The following is a 20,884-nucleotide window of genomic DNA, read 5'->3' as shown; positions in this document are numbered from 1 at the left end:
TCCCCGTCACCAGCACAGCAGGCGCCCTCTAGGTCGGGGGTCGGGTCAAACTGTGGCGTGGGTGGTGGAGTGGTCCAAGGGGGATGGTGAACTCTTTTGCCTTTTTGGATCCATCGATGTTTTTAGTATATGGCTATTAAGATGAGTTTGAACAGCAGAAGGTGGAACGGAAGGTACAGAATTGTAACAGGACACGTGTGTCCAAGTCTATTATTATGAGTGGTGTTGTTTGTTTTCTATTCATCCGCATCCTGCCTAAAGGCATCATGCTCCACATAGCGGCTGATAGCAGGCAAGAAAGCCTGCGCCTGGCGGAACTCGCCCAACTTCACCCTCATCTGATCCCACGCCATCAACACCGCCTGATCAGCACCGTCATCCGTCTTGCGATCCTCGACGAGCGGCAGCTTAGCATACCGCTGCGAAAAGTGTGTAAGCAGCACGCGGCGCGCGCCCATGTTGCTCGCCACCTTCAAAGCCTCGCCCAGCGTGCTGTGCTTCTTGGCCACCGCGTCGCCCATCTTATCATTGTCAAAGGTGCTCTCGTGAATCAGCAGCGTCGCGCCCTTGCCGGCCTCGACGAGCCTCTCGCTGGGGCGGCAGTCGCCCGAGTAGGCGATCTTGAGACCCGACGGCCAGGTCAGCACGCCTGCGTAGGCGTCCTTGCAGTGGTTTACGGGAACCAGCTGGGCGGAGGCGAGGCGCGTCGGGCAGTCGGCGGGGAGGAGCCCCTCGTCGTGGGGGAAGAAGTGGCCCTTTCTGATGAGCTTGACGCGTCCGAAAGCGATGGGCTCGATGCGGCTGTACTCCATCAGGAAGTACTGCATGGCGGCGGGGCCGATGAGGCCGAGTTGAGGCTGGGGAGAGAGGTGGATGGTGGCTTCGTTCCAGGCGCGGAGGAAGCGTGCAGTTCCGAGATGGTGGTCGGCGTGCATGTGGCTGATGAAGATGCAGCGTGTCTCTTGAAGAATCTTGTTTGTTTCTTCGGCTCCGAACGTTCGTTGGAGCTGGCCCAGGGTGTTCTCACCGCAGTCGAAGAGGTAGTTGCCGTACTGGGGTACCCGGACTAGGGTTGCCGAGACATTGCGGTACTTTGATGGCACGGCAGATCCGGTGCCGAGAGGGATGATCTCCGTGTCGCGATTCGGGATGTCCTTCTCCGCTTCCTCAATATCCCTGAGGAAGGCAGGCTCCTTGATCTTGTCTGCGGCTTCCTTGGCGAGTTTGATGACTCCCTCTTCCATTCCGTTGCCCTTAAACTTGTTATAGATTGGGGGAACAATCTCATCCTTGACGAGCTCATAGGCAGGCGACAGCTTCGCCTTCATGCCCACACGCGCAGTCTCCACGTTGGGGCCAATGTGCGAAAGGTCCCGGACAGTGTTGTTGAAGGCAAGCTGCGGGAAGCGGTCAGGGTCGATCTGCCTCAGGTAGCCGTGGAGGATGGCATAGGAATCCAGCGCCAGCATGTTGGGACTGGTATCGGTAGACATGACGAGATGCTGGACATCCGGGCGTTCCTTCATGAACTGTTGAATTCTCGGGTCGTCGATGACGGTCGGCCCAAGGATCCAGTTGAAGACGTGTACGCCATCCATCAAGTTTGCATTTTGCCACTCTGGTCTGCCAAGGAACGAGTCAATGTAGGATGCGTCTGCGATATCAATGACTGTGAAACCCTGAGGCTTGATCGGCGCCTCGAGAACCATCTCGGGCGTGACAGTAATACCATCCTTGCCCTGGACGGACACTCCGTCGGTGAGTTTCTTGTTGTCAGTGGGCTTAACACCCAACTCCTTCGCGGCAGCCGCATTGAACTTGCCTCTTCGGCCCTTGTTCTTTACGATATAGGTGACGGCAGTGTTTGAGATGGAGGCGCTGGGCAACTTCTCAACCGTGGCCGCCGGCCAGGGGTACCGCACCAGAACGTCAAGGTCAGGCACGGGCTCGTCGCCGCCCGGCATGGGGCCTTGGTACTTCTTGATGTTGCCGTCTTCTCTGACAAAGATCGTGGCGGGAAGCTGGACCTGCGAAAGTTTCGTCTCGTACAGCTTGTCCATGGTCCAGCTGGAATTGAACATGCTCTCGACAACACCCTTGATCGCTTCCCGGTCAATGACGGCCTGCTCCTTGGCGGAAACAGCGCCGGCTGGGTTCGACAAACCTTCATCTTCCGCCGTCATGACCTCGTGGCTCCTCTTACGGGACTGGTTGACATGATCGGAGGCGATGGGGACCTTCCACACCTGAATGAGCTCATCCTGCCAGTCAGGAGTGTTGGCGTCGGGGTTGGCGATTCTCGGATCCTCGTACAGTTCGACGGCGCGAATCGGAAGTCCCTTTCTGAACACAAATCCTCTTGCTGTTGCAACAGAGTATGCGAGGTTCTGGGCACCGTGAATCTCGATCCGCTCGGGACCCTTGGCCGCGATCAACTTCTTTCCGGTGCCCTTCCTCGCCTGATTCCTCTCGTGCACCTCTCTCCTGCTACCGTCGAGAACGTCCGCGACTGTAAGCATCATGCCAATCATGCCGCCAGTGTTCTGCTGGATGGTCGCGCCCGAAATGAACATGACCTCCAGCTTGCCCAAGCTCACTTTACGTTGGCTCAGCGCTCGTTGTGTTCCTTCCGCAATGTTGCCGAAGAGGTAGCGGCGCTGATCAAAGTGCAGCATCAGGGCCGGGCCCGTATCCGCCGTCGGCGTCGCTGCGATCTGGAAGTAGTTCGTCATGGCGGCGCGGATGTCCTTCTTCTCTCCAGCTGGCGGTAACTTTGTATACTGTGTCTGTTCCGTCTCTGGCCCCTGAATCAAGTCGGCACAGTAGATCCAAGAATCTGGGATTTTCGCCGAGACCTTGTTCCAATTGGCCGGTAGGCAGAAAACCCTCTTGTTGGGGAACGATTCTGGGTCACCACGGACAACGTCTCTCCTAGCGATACCACCGGGGTGCTTGTGCCCTACGATTGAGGCCAAGAAATCTGCTGTGGGCAGGGGGCGTGTACCGCGTTTGTTGGTGTTCAGAGCGTACTTCTGCTGGAAGGGCTCGCGACGCTCTTTATTCCTGCCAAAAGGCTCGTCGTTCCTACGATAGGGCCGGTCTCTGCGAAAAGGCTTCTCGTCGCGACGAAAGGGTTCGTCTCTGTCGTCCCTGCGAAAAGGCTCGTCTCGGTGGTAGCGTTCCTTATTCCTGCTAAAGGGCTCTTCGTATCGGCGGAATGGCTTCTCGTCTCTGCGAAAGGGCTCGTCTCTGCGGGAGGGTTCTGCGTCTCTGCCAAAGGGCTCGGCGTCTCGTCGAGAAAAGGTGGCGGACGGTGTCCTGGTAGATTTCGGGGTGGCGAGCGGGACGTCCTTATTGTAGGTTCGACGCTTGGCTCCGTTTTCTCTGTTGATGAACCCAGTCTTTGCCTGCCGAGTATCGACGATATTCAGCTTGAACTTGGAATCAAACTTGCTGTCGACCCTGTTCTCGAACTTTGACTCAAAGGCGTCAGCCAAGGAATCTCCAGGCTTTGGTTTCCTGTTATTGGATCGGCTGTGGTAGGATACTCGAGAGGAGACAGCTAGGAGGAACGGAGATGGCAGAGCTCTGGCTGAACCTTTCCGGGGGAGCAGCGAGGTGTATGGGAAACGATTATTCAATGTTTGCGCCACATGCCTTTGGGTATACGGGCGGTACATGAAGTTGAAGGAGTGTGGGGAGCGCAGAAAAGGCTCACAAAAAAAGGGCAAAAAACGGGCGAAGACCAAAAAAAATTAACCGGTGGATATCAACACATTGGAGAAGGGGCAGCGTGCAGCTACGGAGAAAAAAAAAGATCGACTTGACTGGCTGGAATTTTGGTGACTGTTGCGGCGACGTGGGACGGGACGGGGAGTGACTGCAGTCGGCCAGAAAACTTTCCCACAGAAAGGACCCTTTGCCGATAAGAGCTTATCGAGTGCACGTGATTTCTGTCAGATCTGGCTCAGATCTTTGAGGTGATTACATAATGCAATGGGCCATGAACAGGGACATCGTGAATCTCATTCCAGTTTGCCCATCTTGTAGGTATTCTAAGCCCATGACAGTTGATTCCATCAATAGTTTCAACGTCATGGGATGGCGGCAGCCAATCTCTGTCCGCATCGCTCGCTAGAAAGTCAACCTTGCGAAAGTAGCTGTTTTTCGCCAAATGATTCCTTGAACGCCAAGTTCCCTTCCCCTGACCTTGACCAGCAATTTTGATGAACCCAAGTCTTCCATTTAACCACTTTTCAATCTCCCCTCACAGGTCTCGAGGATGAGTATTTTTGATACTGTCGATTCCTTCCGAGAACAACCGCCACAATCACCTCCGCAGAATTATACCGAAACCCAGCCTCCGTACGGTCATCTCTCACCCTTGGCGATAATGGTGCCGCCTGAATCGTCGTCGTAGACATGGTAACAACCTGCGCCGCCGCCCGGGGCAGTCATAACGCTTGTGTAGCTTGCCATCCAAGACCTGAAGCAGCACCGCCGCTACGCTTCGAATTCGCGGCCGTGTGGGTCGTCGTTCGGCTGCTGGCGGGGCCGAGTGGTTGCTGCATGTACCCCAGCTCGGCCTGCTCTGCCGCGGTAGTGGAGACGGTGGTGCTGCTCCGTTGCGGGAACTGGCTTCGGACTGTAGCGGCGCCGGGGAGGGTTGCGACGCCTCCGAGGAGGAGGAGGGCTGATGATGAGGAGCGGATTGCGCTCATGATGTGATGATTTGAGTTTTTTGCGGTTGCCTGTTGTTTTCAAGGTGTATTTGTTCTCTCTCTTCCCTTGAGGGATGGTTCTCTCGAGTTCAGAAGGGGTTTCTTTTCTTAGCTTTTTGGCTATGGAGGTTGAACGAGGGCGTCCTGTCGGCATATACCTTATATATCTTTCGTTTTGACCAAGGTACATACATCTGCACGCACGCTCGGATTGTTGAGGTTGCACATACCTGCTCCCCACGCAAATCAGAGTAGACGTGGGAGAGTAGCGTTCCATTCCTGCAAAGGCGTGGCCAAACACCCGGAGGCATTCCATCGACCGCCGCGGTGCGTCCTTGCATGCGAAACAGAGCCAATGCCCGCTGCGGAGGAGGGCCGCCATGCCACGCGCCCAATTGACGGGAATGGCGGGGGAGGCAGTAATCAAGTACATACAAGGGACCTCATGGAAGAGCACGGTGAGTACCTAGAGATGGGGTTGGAAATACCTGAGCACTCGAGTGTGCTGAGGCGGCTTTCCGTCCCCCCACGGAGCTTCTCCTGTTGGTTGATGATCCATACCAAAGGTTGGTAACCATTGCCTTCTGGAGAGGAATTTCTTGTCTCCAATCCCCTCGTCTCTGCGTTCCTCTGCCCCTCAACGCGAATCTCAATGGAAACTTATGCACTCGACTGCATATGGGCTTTCACCAAACCCATTGAATCCATGTCTCAAGGAGAAATGTCTCGCATCCCATCGCTTGGCATCTCCCGTGCTACCGCCCCCGCGCTCAGCCGTTGAGACACTTCCATCTCAGAGCAGATGCGCACGCGCGCTACAACCAGCCCTCAACAACATAACAAGCCAGCATATAAGCCTGTGCGCTCCAGAGATAAGAAGGAGAGACAAACACACAGCCAAAGAGCCTTGATCCAAACTCAGAATCAGGTGCTTTGAAATTCTTCAAGGTCAGAGTGGATGATTTGCCAATCGATCAAAAACAGAAGAGACAGTGGTGTTTTCGCATTCTCTGGCCTCGAGACATCGCATCATGTCTGGCTCACCTTCGCAGTCAATACCTGTATATACAAATGTTCAGCTAGGTACTCACGTCTCCTCTTTCTAGAAAGTATGTGTTCCATTGGAAAGGTTTATCATGAAAAAGGAAGTATCTGCACCTCAGTGTGCCTGACAGCTGACAAAGAAGCTTATCTTGATAACTCTATCTTATCAGCCAGGCACCTGGACCTCCTCCACACGCTCCAAGGCAAGTCTTTCTTCTCTCTCCACATGCAAGCATCCATCACCCATCACCCAAGACCCTTCCGAGTTCCGATTTCCATCCCCCGACTCTCTTCCGGCCCGGCGGACGGAACGATAGCTAATTACCAATAGCCAATTTGTCAATCGCCATGTGGAAAAAGGATCGGAACCTGCCAAGGGACCTACTAGGTGTAGATATATTTCCAAATACCGTCGTGTCGACCAGTCAAAATTCATCACCGGGTAATGCATCAAGCGACCCCAACCACCAAGTCAATTGCATCATTAGCGACAAGGACCGCCCTCCGATCCCTGCACGTTACCCCTCCAAATGCCCCTCGTTGGCGACTAACTCGACATGGTGAACTTTTGGTGTGAACCTCCACGTCACCCCACTACCGTTCCCTCCAGGCTCCCCCTCGGCATCTACTCCACCATCCGAGAAGGGGGGTCCGGCTCAGGGTATCTATGTATCGGGTGCCTTACGGCAAGGTCAGGTAAGCTAGCAAAGCAAGCATCCGTAAGCAACACGCCGCAAGTTTGAGCGAGTAAAGTAGACCAGAAAGAAAGGGGAGACCAAACCCAAAGCTTCCACATCCCATATCATTATCCCCCCCGTCAAGAAAGTGAAAGTGGATTCCCGCATCCCGCAATCGCAGTTCTGGCTTGCCCCATCCCCCCTTCCTCCACTCCCGTTCCGTAATCCCGACAATATAAAGACCGGCGCAAAACCGCAACCTTCACATCCCGCAATGTCATCGCGCACCGCACTCCGTACCCTCACCAGACCAACCATCACCACCAACCTCATCCGCCCTCCCTATCCTCAAACAGCAGCAACACCGCGAACCCTCACAATGACATCCCAAAACAACTCCAAATTCTCCGGCGGCACCCAAGCAACCCACAACCCCCACCCAGACTTCAAATCCGTAGAATCCACCCGCCCGCCCTTCAACACCGAAGCCTCCATCACCTTCACAAAAACAATCTCCCCCGACTGGTCCTTCGGCTCCGGCGCGAACCCCCTAGGCCAACCCGGCCTCTCAACACCACACGTAGCAATCGACCCCCACGCCGAGGGTCGCCCAGCAGGCTTCAACTACAAACTCCTCATCTCCGCCATCACCCCGCGCCCCATCGCCTTCCTCTCCACCCGCTCCGCAGACGGCACCGTGACGAACCTCGCGCCGTTCAGCTACTTCAACATGGTGAACCACGACCCGCCAATGTTCGTCGTGGGCTTCGCCGCGTCCATCGAGAAACCTAAAGATTCGCTTAAGTGCCTGCTCGAGAGTAAAGAGTGCGTCATCAACATCATCTCCGAGGGCTTCCTCGAGGCCGCCAACTCGACGTCCGTCAACGCGCCGTACGGGAAATCGGAGTGGGATGTGAGTGGCTTGACGCCCGTACACGACTGCAAGCATTTGCAAGCCGCGCGCGTAAAGGAGGCCGTCTTCAGCGTCGAGGGGAAGCTTGACTTCGTGAAAGAGTGGGATTCGCGCGCTACCCCGGGCAAGAAGAGCGGTGTTACTGCGTTTATCGAGGGTGTCAACTTTTGGGTGAGGGAGGATGCCATCAACGAGCAGAAGAACATTGTCGATCCTACTGTAAGTCTTTGTCCATCTTAAACTGTGAATTCCCGAGCTCTTTTGGGTGGGTTTTGTGGAAAACTGGAATCTGACTTGATATCCTTTAGGTACTGCGCCCTGTCAGCAGGTTAGGAGGCATCACTTACGGCCGCACCATCGACGTCTTGGAGATCCCGAGAGCGGACTGGGATAGCAACATTGGTGGTGAGGAAGGCTACGAGAAGCTCAAGAAGAGTAAGCAGTAGAGACTCAACGAAATGTCATTCGAGAACCAAGACGCACAATTGTGTATCCAGGTAAATGTGGTGTTAGAGAAAACCAACAACAATACGATGCGCATACGCCCCCGAGATATAATATATAGAAATTAGGTGGCATTCAAGCAAGACGCGGCAGCCCATCATCATCACGGCTGCCGATGGATATATAGAATGCGACAAATGGTGCGCGTAAATACATGGTATATATATCCCCTTGCCTCCTCCTATTTCCCCATGAAAACTCCAAGATAAACCCCCAATCGCACTCATCCTCATCATGAGAACTTCATGCATATCGTATCTTCGTGGAATCGACATCTACAACATACTGCGCCCAAACGCCACCCAAAGCATTTCAAAGGTAGAGACTTTGCCCCGCGTGGGAGACAATGAACTCGCAGCCCAGCTGGGCGTCGGCTTCGTAGGCCTCGAGTTCTTGCAGAATGAGTTTTCCTTGGTCCCTTCCATCTGGGCGGTCTTTGACGTGGATAATGACAACTTTGATACCCTTGAGAGGTGGGCCCTTGGAGTGCCCATCCTCCGTCTCGCTCCATCCTTCAGCCTCGCGCAAAGACAATTCCTGTGTAGGAGTCGTCAGATGTGGGCTCTCTACCGATGTTGCAGCGGGCGGCAGTGGCGGTACGTGGCCGATGTCTGCAGACACAGCACGCTTGGCCACTGATTTGGGGCTGATTGGGGACTCATCGCCGCCTGCAAGGCGCGAAAAGGCGCCTCCTGTCCTTCTTCGTGGTATCGTGTCGGGTTCTGCTACGCGCTTCCGCTTCCGCGAGGCATGGGCATCTCCTCGCGCCTCCTCAACAGTTTGAGCCAATGCGTGCATCTCTTCCATCACATAGCGGGGTTTTAGATGACCAAATAAGCGATCGTCAGAGTGCGAGTCGTCATATGAACATTCGATGAAAATGGCAGCAAGTTGGCCAGCTACAATCTTTGGAGCAGCTTCTTCCCAAATAGTCAAGTTACGAGGGGAGAGTGACATAGAATCCGGCTCGACGTCTCCAAAGATGAGTATCTCTAGGTTAGTAGCCATATCGAGGATGAAATAAGCCGAGGAGTCGTAAACGCAAACACTGGCCTGCGGCTCCGGCGCAACTGATGGCGCTCGAGGGATAGGCGCGGTGCTCGAGGCCAGGCCGTATGGCAGTATGCGCGGTGACGCCATGGATGCGGCATCGACAGAAGGATATCGTAGAGGTGTTGCAGTAGAGGAGGCCGAGCCGCGATGTGGATGTCGCTCAATGCAGTGACCGTGTGAAACAGAATACGCCTTGATAGCGAGGCGATCCGCAACCTCTAGATATCCTTTAGACTCGCCATCGCCAATGGCTGGCGACCCTCCTTCGACTAGTCGAGTATACGTGACTAAGCCCGCACCGTTACTTTCATCGGACAAGTTGGGCCAGATCACATTGTTAAAGATGTGAGTTTTGAGAGCGTTAACCGTTGAGGGCAACGCGGCAAGGCGCTTGGGCCTGGTAAGACCTGCCGTGTTCACGACGAAGCCGGAGATGTGATCGAGATGAGGATGAGTAATCACATACGTGTCGATAAGAGTACGAGTGATGAATGAGGCGATGGACGATGGATACACTGCGCCTGTTGCGACCTCCAACTGACTGTTTGGTGTAAGCTGCAGGCCTGCAAATGGCCCGGAAGCAAGGGTGTGGGGGAGCGGAAGCTGGGTGCCGAGGCCTGGAGGTGCCGTTTCCTCAAGAATGCGAGTAATAGCCGAAAGATGAACACCGGCATTTACGGCGATGATGGAGCCTTTTGTCCACCCCGAGGCGACTGAGCGGACTAGAAGAGCGGTAGTATTTGATTCCTGGGGACCGCCGCCGGCACCCTAGAGATTTGGGTTAGCGGAAAGGTGGACGTGATGGGGCCACTCTTTGAGGGGATCCCGGCCAAGAAGCGATAGGTCACTCCCGTCGCATTGAAAGATGTGTCTTTCTTCAGTCGCTTGCGCAAAGTCTTGAAGAACTGCCGGCTCTCCCTCGCCCAAGGCTGCTGCACTTGCAAAGGTTTCAGGGGTTGAAGCGCTTGCAGCATGGATTTCCCATTCGGTGCGGTTGGCGCAACCCGAAAAAGTTGACTGCATGAACGACGAGAGGATATGCGCCGGGCGGCCGGGTCGGGATGATCTCGTGGGGGGACTTTCCCTCACTTCAGGAGAGACACACTCGAGACGTCGGGGCCCAACAAGCCTCGGGGATGTGAAAGAGAACACGCGCGATCTGCGACGTTGAAAGTCGGCAGTGAGGCGCATCAAAAGACGTGAGATGTGATAGTGGAACGTACCAAGACAATGACCTGTAAGGCCGGCCGACGGGAATTCTCCGACTTCTCCCCATTTGTGTCTTCCATGGTGGGCTAGCTGTTGATGCGAAGCGAAAGAAGAAGTCGCGAAGAGGATTGACAGAATTAGAATTCCTTCCAATGCCGAGAGCGCAGCCAATGCCGCCTCTACGAAGCCACCACCCCGCCTAGACGGGCTGCCAATGCCACGATGAGGTAATGGGGCCTGTGGTAGACAAGACGGAACGGCACGGCAGATGAGAATTGGCATGCGACGCAGCGACGGTCCTCGTTCTGGGTTGGTGGAAAAGATGCGATCAGTCGTAGTGTACAGAGACGCGCGCTCCGGTGGGATTTGATGGTTGGTTTGCAGGGGCTGACAGATCTGGAATCTGCAATGTGAGTGAGATCGTCGGTGAGCGCGGGGTGAGGGTGTCGTCGGTGAGTGGTTGGTTCGGCGTCTTTACAGACAAGGTAGGTCGGCAAAGAGAGGTAAGTAGGTACTCGGTAGGCTTGGCGGATTGGATGCTGATGTGCGTGGAGACGCAATGACGGGCGTAAGGTTGCCGGGAGACGAAGTATGTAAGAAGGTTGAAAGAAAGATTAAGGTAGACGATGGACGGGAGAAAGACACAGTTTTGCGATCTTGATGGAGGGAGGTCGGAACGAAACAGGGCTGGGGCTTTCGTCAGGTCTGATGTTTACGCCCACCACCCCCTTTGCGGTTTCTGGATCTTGTCTCTTTCAAAGATCCCTTTTTGACAGTCTTTTCCCCACAGTCAAGCCAGAGAGGGAAAGAGAAAAGGCGAAGCGGATGGATCTCGAGATGAGATGGACGGCTTCTCCGAAGGCCGACGTCGTGGCTACCGGGATAGGTGGGTTTGAGTGGTGACCCAGCCGGCGGTGCTTCTGTACGGTATTAATTAGAGAGTGGAGAGCTCCTGGGAGCTGGAGCTGGAGCTGGTGCAGCTGGTCGGGTCTTGTCTTTAGCGGGCGCGGTGCGGGCGTATGGAATCGGTGCGGATGGCAGCGGTCAAGCGTTGTTTAAGTCCGATAGCCAGGGTGATTTCTTGAATGGTTCTGTTGCTTTGGGATTGTTCAGGATCGAATAGATGGGAGACGGAGAGAGTCCAGACCAAGTTGCTTTGACGTGACGACAGAAGGGCAAGACAACGCGGGTGCGCGGTGCAGTTGAGTTGCAGCTGCGAATGCGATGCAATGTGCGAGAGAGTGAGCGTAAGCGACCTCGGTCGGGTGCAGCTGCTGTGCAGTACGCAGTACAGTAAGGTATTATGCGACGTGCAGTGACAATGAGGAACGTGGATGGGTCAGGGACTCAAGGGGAGTCAAGGGGAATGCTGTGTTGGGTGGTGGGATGGATGCCCAGGTGGAGGGATTCGGGGATGGATGGAGGAATGACTTTTGGAGGTGCCCTGCTAAGGTAAAAAAGCGTGTAGGAAGCGCAAAGTGGCCACCAAGTGTTTGCGACGGCGATTTCTTCTCTCCCACAGACAGAAGGAAGATTTGCGCTTGCTGAGTGTTGTCGGAATGCGCGGGAAATGATACCACAAACACCACTACGATAATGAGTATTTGCAAGTACCAATCCTGAGACGTGATGACAGAACACAGCAGCAGCAGCAGCAGCAGCTCTGACTTTTTACTTCTGCCTCCTGCTTCCTGCAAGTCAACCTGGTGAGCCGCTCCTGCTTACTGGCAAGGACCAGAACTCTGTTGCGGCAACAACTCTCGTGTGCCACTGCTCGCACCTGCAGCTTTAGGTCCGATAGGTCGGGTAAAGGTAGGTGCTCACTTGGCTCGTGCACTATGATCGTGCTGCTCTTGCTGCTTGTTGTCTGTTTTCTCTCCCTCAAGGTACCCAAACCCTCTCCCAGCATGGAATCAATAGTCAGAAAGAGGAAAGCACAATGACAGACCTCCTGGCTGTGACTTCCCGAAAGATGTCGGATCGAATGTCGGGCCAATGTCTGGCAAGGTGTCTGTAAATGGGCGGAGCCTTCCAGTTGTAAGTCTCCAACGCGTAATTGCCTAGAGGCAACAGGTTAAGGTGCCGTATCTTGTGAGGCAGGTAGGTTCGTTCCTTTGATGGTTTCCCCAGTCCGTGAGGTGCCTTCCAATCTTAACAACAGGTGCAACTCGTTGCGCAACGTGACAAGTACCTTCCTCGCAAACTCTCAACTCTGCGCAACGTGGTGTCGACGTGTCGTAGCCTTTTTTTGTTCTTTGGTGTCGTCGCATCAATTCTCGCTCGTTGTTCTTCCAAATTCAATCTTGCTCTTCGACTGCACATCTGCCTCTTTCTGTCTTGGAGCCTCTCGTCACCGCAAACTCAATTGCAGCCAATGTGCTCCCTAGGCTATTTTCGTGTCGACAACGCCCTCTTCGGCCAATACTGCCAAATCAAATCCTGTTTCGGCTTTCGTGCTTGTCGAATGTCGGCAAGGTCCCATCCAAGACGCTGTCGAAGATCACCCGATGCCCTCCCTTCGGGGCTAAGCTTCAGCCCAGTGTTCCAGTTCTGTGCCGTCTGATGTCCGATCGCCGACTGCTCGCGGGGATGAGCGGGCTTCGATGCCGCACCAAGACAATCCCAAGTTGCCCCTCGAAGCTCGATAATGGGATGAAGCGAATCAGGCACTCTGAACCCTCTTCCCGACGGCAACCACCGCCGTGCTTCCCGTAGCACGTATCTGGGATCCTAATGCGATGAATCGTGACTGGCTTTTGCCTTTTGTCGCAAACTGTCAAAGCCAAAGAACAAGAATGGAACGATGGAAGAAGAGGGGGAAACAAGGTAACAAGTCAGTCAAGATTTACTTTGGTCGTTGTCTGAGTCAAAACTACCGCATCGAATTCGTCGAGAACAACGCTCCAAGCCGACTGGCTTCCTATTTCGCAAGGATGGGCAGACTATTCTAATCAGCCATGACTGCCTCTCTATTTGTACTTTCACATGAGCTCAATACCATCACACTTTCCCATCCCCAACATTGACTGACATGTCTTACACATCACAGATAGACACCTCTTCGGCCGCCGAGCTCCCGCCCCCGCCAACGCGCACGCAGCCTTTTGCCCTCCTGTCCCTCCCAGCCCTGCCTTACATCCAGAGGAGCACGAGATCCATAAGCCATTCAATAGGAATCGATCCAGCGGCTCTGTCGAGACGATGCAACTCCATGCCATCTTACTTGCACGGCGCCCTCCTGCATCGTAGCATCTCCGTTCAGGACTAGCGCCCCTACTTCCTTCGGCCTCGCCGCGCTTTCGCACGCCAACGTTTCTTACCCGCGGGGCCGCGAGAGCTACGATTCATTCGCACCAACACCGCGGCCCGCTTTCACCTTTGCCGACCTGCCCTTTCTTCATCTGTCCTCCTCGAGTCTGTTCAGCTTCTGCCCGTCTATGGCTACCGGGATACTTTGTACGGACCACGGCGTTGCCAATTCGCTGCCCAAGTCTCCATCATTCACGCAGAGTGGCCTTCACACCATGTCACCGCTTCCGGTCATCCCCAGTTCATTCTGCGGCCCCTCCATCCCGCTTCTCTTAATCGAAACTCTGTTATGTTGAGGGCTCCGCAGCTAAAGTGCCCCAAGCCATGGCTCCTGAACCAAAACCTCATCCGGCTCTTTTGGCGCCCGCTTCCTACCACCTGTGAACAGCACTTGTCCGAACTTTCCCATCTTTCTGGGGTCGATTTGAGGCCCTTTAGCGCGGGCGCGTGCTCTCGGCCGCAGCCTGCCGCCCGACCGTTTGGAACCGTCGCATGGCGGCCGCGCCGGCCCCAGCTCCAGGACCCTTGGCAAGAGCCTGGATTGTGAGTCAGGATTCACGCTTGTCACTTGGGAAATGCACTCAAGTCTCGGGTTAGAGATCTGTTATTAATCATGTTGATACTAGGTTGGTCTGTATCGCTGATTCGTCAAGGCCTCAGACCAGGCCTTTTATCCTCTTCTCCTGCCCGCCTTCTTGGGTGCATCTATATCTAATATGGGGTATCAATCCTATGCTAACCGCAGTCGTGTGAACAAACCCCCTTGCTCCGGTCCAGAAAACAAACATCCCAATGTGGCCACAAATTACAAAGACTTTTTGGGGGGCGCATGGTTCTTCACCTCAGGGTAAGATAGACAAAGGCATCAATGATCAACGTCTTTCAACGGGTGAATAGCACGACTGTTTCACACGTTTGTTCCAAGTAGCGGCTGTCTGGGGCTGAGAGGCGGCGTTGTCATTTTCGTCATACTCGTATTCTTCGCGCTTTCTCTTCTCGATGATACTCGGACGGGCTGCCCTGGCAGCGGGGGTCTTTCGGCCACCTTCTTCGTCGTCGCTGTCAAGCTCCTCAACGATGGCGTGCCCCTTTTTGGATACCTTTTTCTCGTTGACTCTCTCCACGTACCAGTCGAGGTCGCCCTTGTGCTTGTCAATGGAAATGCCGTTTCTCTTCTTCCGCATGTTGCTCCGCACCGGAGTCTCCAGCGCCAGGTGCTTGGTCGTCAGCATGTACCATAGCTTGGCTTCTCGGCCGACCTGGCGGTTCTGAATGGGGAGACCCATCATCTTGTTCGTCTCTGCCGACCTTTGCCATTCTTCGTAAGCGGCCTGCTGGGACGTGCGCCACTCTTCAAACTCCATCACCAGCTCGTCGTGATCACGGGTCATGGCCATGGGATTGCGCTCTTCCTTTTCAAAGTAGCGGGTATCGGGCTTCAGGTCGAATGCTTGGGCAATCTCGAGGAGATCGAAGCAGCGATCCATACACCACAGGTGCATGTAGCCCGCGTTGTGGTACGGATCGTGCTGCTTCCCCGAGGTTTCGGGCCGCTCGTCGAAGCAGACGCGCCAGAAGCCCTTGAGGATGGTGCCCTTGTAGGCCGGACAGCCTGACCAGCGGCACGCGCGTAGTCTGTCGTCGCCCACGCGCGTCTTGCAGCCGTGAGGGACGTTTTGGATCCAGAGGGTGAGGGGTAGACCTCGCTGCTTCCGTTCCCTGATGTAGTACAGGATCTGCTCACGGGTGAAGCGCAGATTCGGCAGCAGCTCGCCCTCCTTGTTGTATTGGAACATGGGCTTTGTGAGGTCGTGGCCGCCCCAGGGCGCTGGTGCCTCAGGGAGGGAGTCATACCAGTCTGATGCGTCCACGTCCTTGGCCTTGGCGGGCTTGGGGATACGCTTGAGGATCTTTCCATTTACCACGGGGGTTGTGAGGTCTCTGGATGGAGTGTGAGCTGGTGTCAGGTATAATGGGGGATTGGGGGTGCCGGCTTCGAAGAGGCCCTGTCTGTTGAGGATACTGTAGGGTGTCACGTCTGTCGGTGCGGTTGACAGGCTGCGGCGGTGGATGAAGTCGGCAGGGAAAGGGGGTGATCTGGGCTTGGGATGCACCAGTTTCGCCGTGGCGACGGCGGCGGGGGTGGGAGTGGTAGCGGGCACACTGCGCGGAATGGACTGTGGAGTGGTCAGAGGGGTGAACAGCGGAAGGGAATAAAGGAAGTTTACCGATTCGTCGTCGTAGTTGAAAGAGACTTGACCGGCGGCCGGAACGTGTGCCAAATCAGGGACCAAGGGAGGGAACTCGGGCTTTGGGGTCAGATGGTGTTGAGATTGCGGCGGTGGAGGGGCGGTAAAGACGTCGGTAGTGGTCTTTGGTGAAGGATGAAAGAAAGCCGTCGAGGAGGCGGGCTCCCGTTTGACGTTGCTGAAGGCGAAGCCGTCAAAGTTGGGGGCTTCTTGCTTGACGTTGGCAGGGCTGAAGGATTCGAGGCCGCCATAGGTAATCGTTTCCCTCTTGGAGTCGTCGAAATCAAAGGTATCGAGGTCAAAGACCTCGCGGGCGTCTCCGAGTACAGAAGATGGGTGGTCACCGCACGGTCGTTGGTAGGCAAACATGTCGTGGGGAGGAGGGGAGGCAAAGAGATCTTCACCACCACCACCACCGCCACCGCCAAGCCCGGTAGCCGGGTTGCTGTTCACGTCCCATGCCGTGTCACCACTGGACTCGAGGCCGTCGAAACAGGGCCAGGGAACGCTCGGCGGGGGAGAGGGCCACGATGTGCCGACGCAGGGTGCTGCTCCTGGGGCCGGAGTCGGGGCCGCTGTGGGGAGTTGGAGGGCTTCGGCGATGGGGCCTTCGAATTCCTCGAAGAGGGACTGGAGCTTCGGGTCGTCGACGAACGGCGTAGGTTCTTGCTTGAAGTCTTGCTGGAAGTCCTGCTGGTATTCTGGCTTGAATTCATGTTTCAATTCTGTCGGCTCTATGCTCGGTAGCACGAGAGCTGTGGCGTCTGTGGTGGGAGGTGTTAGTTGGCGCTGCTCCTGCTTTAGTGGCGGTGGTGTTCCTGGCAGTGTGATGAATAGGACGTTGGGGTTGATCGTCGCGACCTGCGCGGGCTTGGCCTCTTCTTGCTCGTACTTGAGTAGGGAACCATCGTTGGAGTTGCCATTACCTCCAAAAAGCGAACCGTCCGAGATTTGGCTCTCGGAGAGCTGTGATATTAAGACCTCCTCGATGGCGGTCTCTGGGTTTTGTGCAGTCTTCTCCTCCTCAACTTCAGGGACCGGCCCTTCGACGCAAGCGTCGTTAAAGTTGAAAAAGGAGTCTGCGTCACCGTAGGAGTCGCTGCCGTAGTTGAAAAGAGTTCCCGGGAGCTGGTCTGGGCTGAACGTGTCCATTACCGGGGTGGACAGTATCATGGCCATTATGTCTCTGAAATAGTTGTTGTAGCTTTACGAATGGAAATCTGTGGTGCTGTTCGTCCCTTTCTGCTTGACTTTTGCTGCTGTCCTCTTCGAAGATGAAAATGAGAATCAAAGTTGTTCGTGTAGTTGAATGGTCTGTACTTGAACAACCAGTAGTCGAACTTGCCTGTAGTTAAAGGTGAGTATATACGACACAAGAGTGAAAACGAATCGAATGTCTAGATAGGTAGTCCGAGGTCGGGGAGAGTAAGGATGCTGTGGAGGGTGGGAGCACAACACGATATATAGGCATAAATGTGGTAGTCATCCCTTCCACAGTGGCAGAGCAGCCTCGAGGTCAATGAAGAAGGACGTGCATAAAGAGACTCGGTGATGGACAACGGGGACGCGAGGAGACGACATTGTTTGATGTGTTTGAAGATTGTCAAGCTGACAAAGGTTGATATTGCTATTATAGATACTTGATTGGTACGGACAAAGTGCGAAAAGAAGAAAAATTACTAAAACAAGACGCTGGCGGAAATAGACAAGAGGCTCAGCCCTGAGAGAACAAGAGATGGGCAACAAGAAATGGGCTCCTCTTGTTCTTCAACAATGGCCTTCTTGGACTCGAGCCGGGCCAATCCAGCTTGGTGCTATGCATAGATGTTCCTGTCTGAGTTTTCGTCAGCGACTGAAGCATGATCAAGATGTTGAAGAAATGATTTGGTAATGATTTGATATCAGGAGTAAGATGCTCGTTTCTCGACAGTAAATTCCGAACAGGTCTGTGAATAAATGCTTTTCTCATCATTTGATGGGCATGAGGGTGAAAATGAAGGAAATGTTTGACATACCACTTGACTAGGTCCGACGAATCATGAGACGCATCACCTCATGTTTGCCTGTCTGGGTTAGTTAGGCGCAGCGAGACTGGGAGCGTGCCGTCGATTCCTGATAGCCTAGACTCCCAAGCCTCGTGCGTCCCGTGTCGCATATCGAGGAGTCGACCCCACGGGATGCAGACCTCGAAAGGCCCGTCTTTCGTCGAGGAGTTTCGGCCGTAGCCGCGCCGGGGAATGAACCCGTGGTCGTGCGAGCTCCATGACCCTTTACGGCGGGCGGTAAACGATGATCAAAGGCGCCTTTCGCCTGACCATTCGTCATGCCATGCCGTACGGTAAAGGAAACGCCAGGGGATGAAAGAGCATCTCGGTCCCTCAATGGAGACGATGTCTACCGCCGCACGTTTCGAGGTAGGCGTGACTGTGATCCCATGCCCGCAAATGAGCGTGAGACCACCGGCCAGAAGCTGATTGCTGCCTACGCTGATAATTCCATCATGATGCCATCCCGAACTCCCAGCTTCGAGGATGGCAAGCAGATGATGAAAAGGCTGTATGGTGAGCATGGAAAGGAAGAAAGAAGAATTTGTTTCATGGATAAATAAGCGTCGAGGACGACGTTGGCCAAAAAAGGTCGGCGACGAATGAGAGGGCCCCGCAGCCCTGTTTTGGCCCGTGCGCTCATGACGCCGTTGGGAGGAAGGAACGAACCCCTGCTCCTACCTTAGGGGCTTTTTAACGCTAATCCATTCTGGGAAGAGCAGCTACGCTCGATCGGGCCCTCAAGGAACATCGAGTGAGAGAATGATCCTTGATCACGCTTCGTAGCCGGGGAGGGTGTTTATATGTTACCAAACCAACAACGAGGTTGGGTTTACTCTAATTTCATACCCGGCATGTCTATGATCTATCACTCTTCCCTCAAAAGCATCCCGTATGCCCACCTGGAGAACTCTATCGACTTCGCGTCTACAAAGGTGGTAGTGAGATCTGCAATATATATCGCCGCAGGCGCCCAGAGTAGGAATGCCAACAAGATGGCAAACACATAGGATACCTGAGAGTCTCCGCCACCGACAAGACCTACAGTCCAGCGACCAAGCACCAAGCCTAAAGAGTACAGCAGTGGACCATGGATCATGTACAGCGAGAAAGAGATCTTGCCCATGTACTGCGAGAAACGGTTCGTGAAGAGAATCTGCAGGAACTCGGCATGGTCGACGACGAGCACTGTCAGCACTGCACCGACTGGTATCACGAGGCACTCCTGGTATCGTGCTGGAACCAAAGATACGAGCGTCACGTAGCCGGGTGCCTGCGCTGCCTGCTCCATGTCCTCGGGCATGCTGAGCAGCCAGAGCGAGATCACGAATGCAACGAGCCCGACGGCACGTCCGAGAACGCGACGAGACAAAATGCTGCCTCTCTTCGACGTCCGATGCGCGTCCCTATCCAAGGGTTGTGGTTCGGGCCGCGGGGCCAGCCACCGCCATTGCCTTTCCTCGAGCTCGAGATGCAGATCGCACAAGAACATGCCGCTGAGGAACAGGAACATCCCAAAGTAGACGAACAGCCATTCGAGGTAGATCGCCAGGCCAAGCGCGAAGAACATCCTCACTCTGTTGCGTACTCTGGTGAAGGCCGATAGGAACATGAAAACCACCATAGAGCTGATGAACTCGAGCGGGATCGTCCACTGGTGGGGATCGTATATCGGTTCCGGTATGTCGGAATCGGCCCGGACATGAGGCTGGCCGATGGGATCGGTAACCAATGTCTCGGCCATCAGATAATGCCGCAGCTGGCCCCAGAGAGAATCAAAGTGCGGCGGAACCCTCGTCGGGTACGCCACGCCGGGTAAACCCTGATCAGGAAACATATTGAGCCAGGTCATGATGGCGACGACGAAGCTGACCACGGCAGCGGGGAGGAAGAGTCGGGTATGGCGGCGGAAGACGGATGATGCGATGGCCGAGCCTGCCTTGTCGAATTCCCCCCGGCGAGCCAACGTCAGGACGCGGTGCGATATTGTGTAGCCGGACACGACGAAGAAGACGGAGACGGGGGCGAGGCCTGAAACGACGAGCCGGAGGATAGGAAGTTGGTACAGCCACCATCGCCGAGGTGGGTTTGGTGTCCATGCTAGTTGGATGTCCCATGAGAACCACACCAGACCGCAGTGAACAAAGACGACACATAGCGCTGCGATACCTCGCAAACCGTCTTTGACAACACGTTAGCCCGGGCAGGTAGAGATGATGAGGATAGTTCTTGTTTACCTAGCCAAGCTGTAGAGCGAAGCGGCTTTGCCTTGGTTTCTTTTGGTCCAAGGAAACTTGGGACCAGGAGGGAGGCAGCTTTTGAAACTCTTCTCCAGGTATCCTGGCGCCGTGTGTTGATGGGAAGTAGCGAGCCTTCCGCCTCTAATGTTGAGCCATCCTCTGCCTGATCCGCCACGGGCTTGTATTCTTTGCTCGAGTCGAAATCTCCCAGTGGAGCGTACGCGTGCCGGCCATCCATATCGTCGAAGTCGTAGCGTGGCCCGGGGGAATAACAATAGTGTGACTACACCCAACCGAACCTGCTCTAAAGGGGAGCTGAGCTGAAGCTGGGGAGGCAAGGGAGGAAGTCTGAACTTATCACGTCCGGCACATGTGACTGCCGATAACGATGATGAGGGAGGGAAAGCAGGTGGTGTAAGAGCACGGGAATGGTGCTCAAGAACTATCGCAGTGCGAATTGGGCAGACAATGGGTGCAAGTCACTACTCTTAAGGGATGAGACCGAGCTGCGCAGCCACAGCAGCGTGTGATGGGCTTCCTGGACGAAGTAACCCCCACCATGTTTTACTCGTCCGGTGAGAAACGAGCAAGTTCCATAAGCGGTAATTCCAGAGAGGCGTTTCATGATCAGCAGAGTTCGAGGTGATCCTGAGGGAAACGAGTTCAGACGACCCCTGGGAAGGCTGATCGCGAGACACGGGGTGTTCTCATTCGTCGACCCGGAGCCTCGGGATTCGACCTTTGCAGTTTGCACCGCCTGGAAGGTGTCACGACCAATATGAGCGAAGTTGATTCCATGTTGACGGCAGTAGAGAATGCAGAGTTGGAACTTGGGATTACGAGCTTGCGTATTGCAAACAAGCTTTGAATGCCGCGTGGTATCCACGATTGGCACTGGATACCTTATAATATGCTTAAAC

General features: G+C 54.8%; 5 protein-coding genes across 5 annotated transcripts; 1 reads left to right on the top strand and 4 right to left on the bottom strand.

Annotated features, from left to right (window-relative positions):
- Window positions 1-236: 236 nt before the first annotated feature.
- HER10_EVM0008909 (metallo-beta-lactamase superfamily protein) lies at window positions 237-3,786 on the bottom strand (the record flags this gene model as incomplete). The annotated part of the gene is made up of 1 exon (XM_035478414.1): window positions 237-3,786. The coding sequence occupies exon 1, from the start codon at window positions 3,678-3,680 to the stop codon at window positions 237-239; it is 3,444 nt and encodes a 1,147-aa protein (XP_035336337.1). The 5' UTR covers window positions 3,681-3,786.
- A 2,790-nt stretch (window positions 3,787-6,576) lies between these two features.
- HER10_EVM0003108 (nitrilotriacetate monooxygenase component B) lies at window positions 6,577-8,007 on the top strand. The gene is made up of 2 exons (XM_035472794.1): window positions 6,577-7,574; window positions 7,664-8,007. The coding sequence occupies exons 1-2, from the start codon at window positions 6,717-6,719 to the stop codon at window positions 7,799-7,801; spliced, it is 996 nt and encodes a 331-aa protein (XP_035335810.1). The 5' UTR covers window positions 6,577-6,716; the 3' UTR covers window positions 7,802-8,007.
- Window positions 7,998-13,041, bottom strand: HER10_EVM0003667 (cAMP phosphodiesterase class-II). The gene is made up of 2 exons (XM_035473333.1): window positions 10,136-13,041; window positions 7,998-9,680 (listed from the first exon to the last, which is right to left on the bottom strand). The coding sequence occupies exons 1-2, from the start codon at window positions 10,199-10,201 to the stop codon at window positions 8,172-8,174; spliced, it is 1,575 nt and encodes a 524-aa protein (XP_035335851.1). The 5' UTR covers window positions 10,202-13,041; the 3' UTR covers window positions 7,998-8,171.
- Window positions 13,042-14,198: 1,157 nt separating this feature from the next.
- Window positions 14,199-16,858, bottom strand: HER10_EVM0006106 (uncharacterized protein; the record flags this gene model as incomplete). Its single annotated transcript, XM_035475701.1, has 2 exons — window positions 14,199-15,607; window positions 15,659-16,858. 2 exons carry the CDS (start codon window positions 16,856-16,858, stop codon window positions 14,303-14,305), a joined length of 2,505 nt encoding a protein of 834 aa, XP_035336094.1. The 3' UTR covers window positions 14,199-14,302.
- A 1,734-nt stretch (window positions 16,859-18,592) lies between these two features.
- HER10_EVM0010220 (hard surface induced protein 3) lies at window positions 18,593-19,898 on the bottom strand (the record flags this gene model as incomplete). Its single annotated transcript, XM_035479687.1, has 1 exon — window positions 18,593-19,898. Exon 1 carries the CDS (start codon window positions 19,574-19,576, stop codon window positions 18,593-18,595), a length of 984 nt encoding a protein of 327 aa, XP_035336459.1. The 5' UTR covers window positions 19,577-19,898.
- Window positions 19,899-20,884: the final 986 nt, after the last annotated feature.

Source organism: Colletotrichum scovillei (assembly GCF_011075155.1).
Source record: "Colletotrichum scovillei strain TJNH1 chromosome Unknown Contig00003, whole genome shotgun sequence".
Lineage (NCBI taxonomy): Eukaryota > Fungi > Ascomycota > Sordariomycetes > Glomerellales > Glomerellaceae > Colletotrichum > Colletotrichum scovillei.
This window is presented reverse-complemented; position numbering and strand designations above follow the sequence as displayed.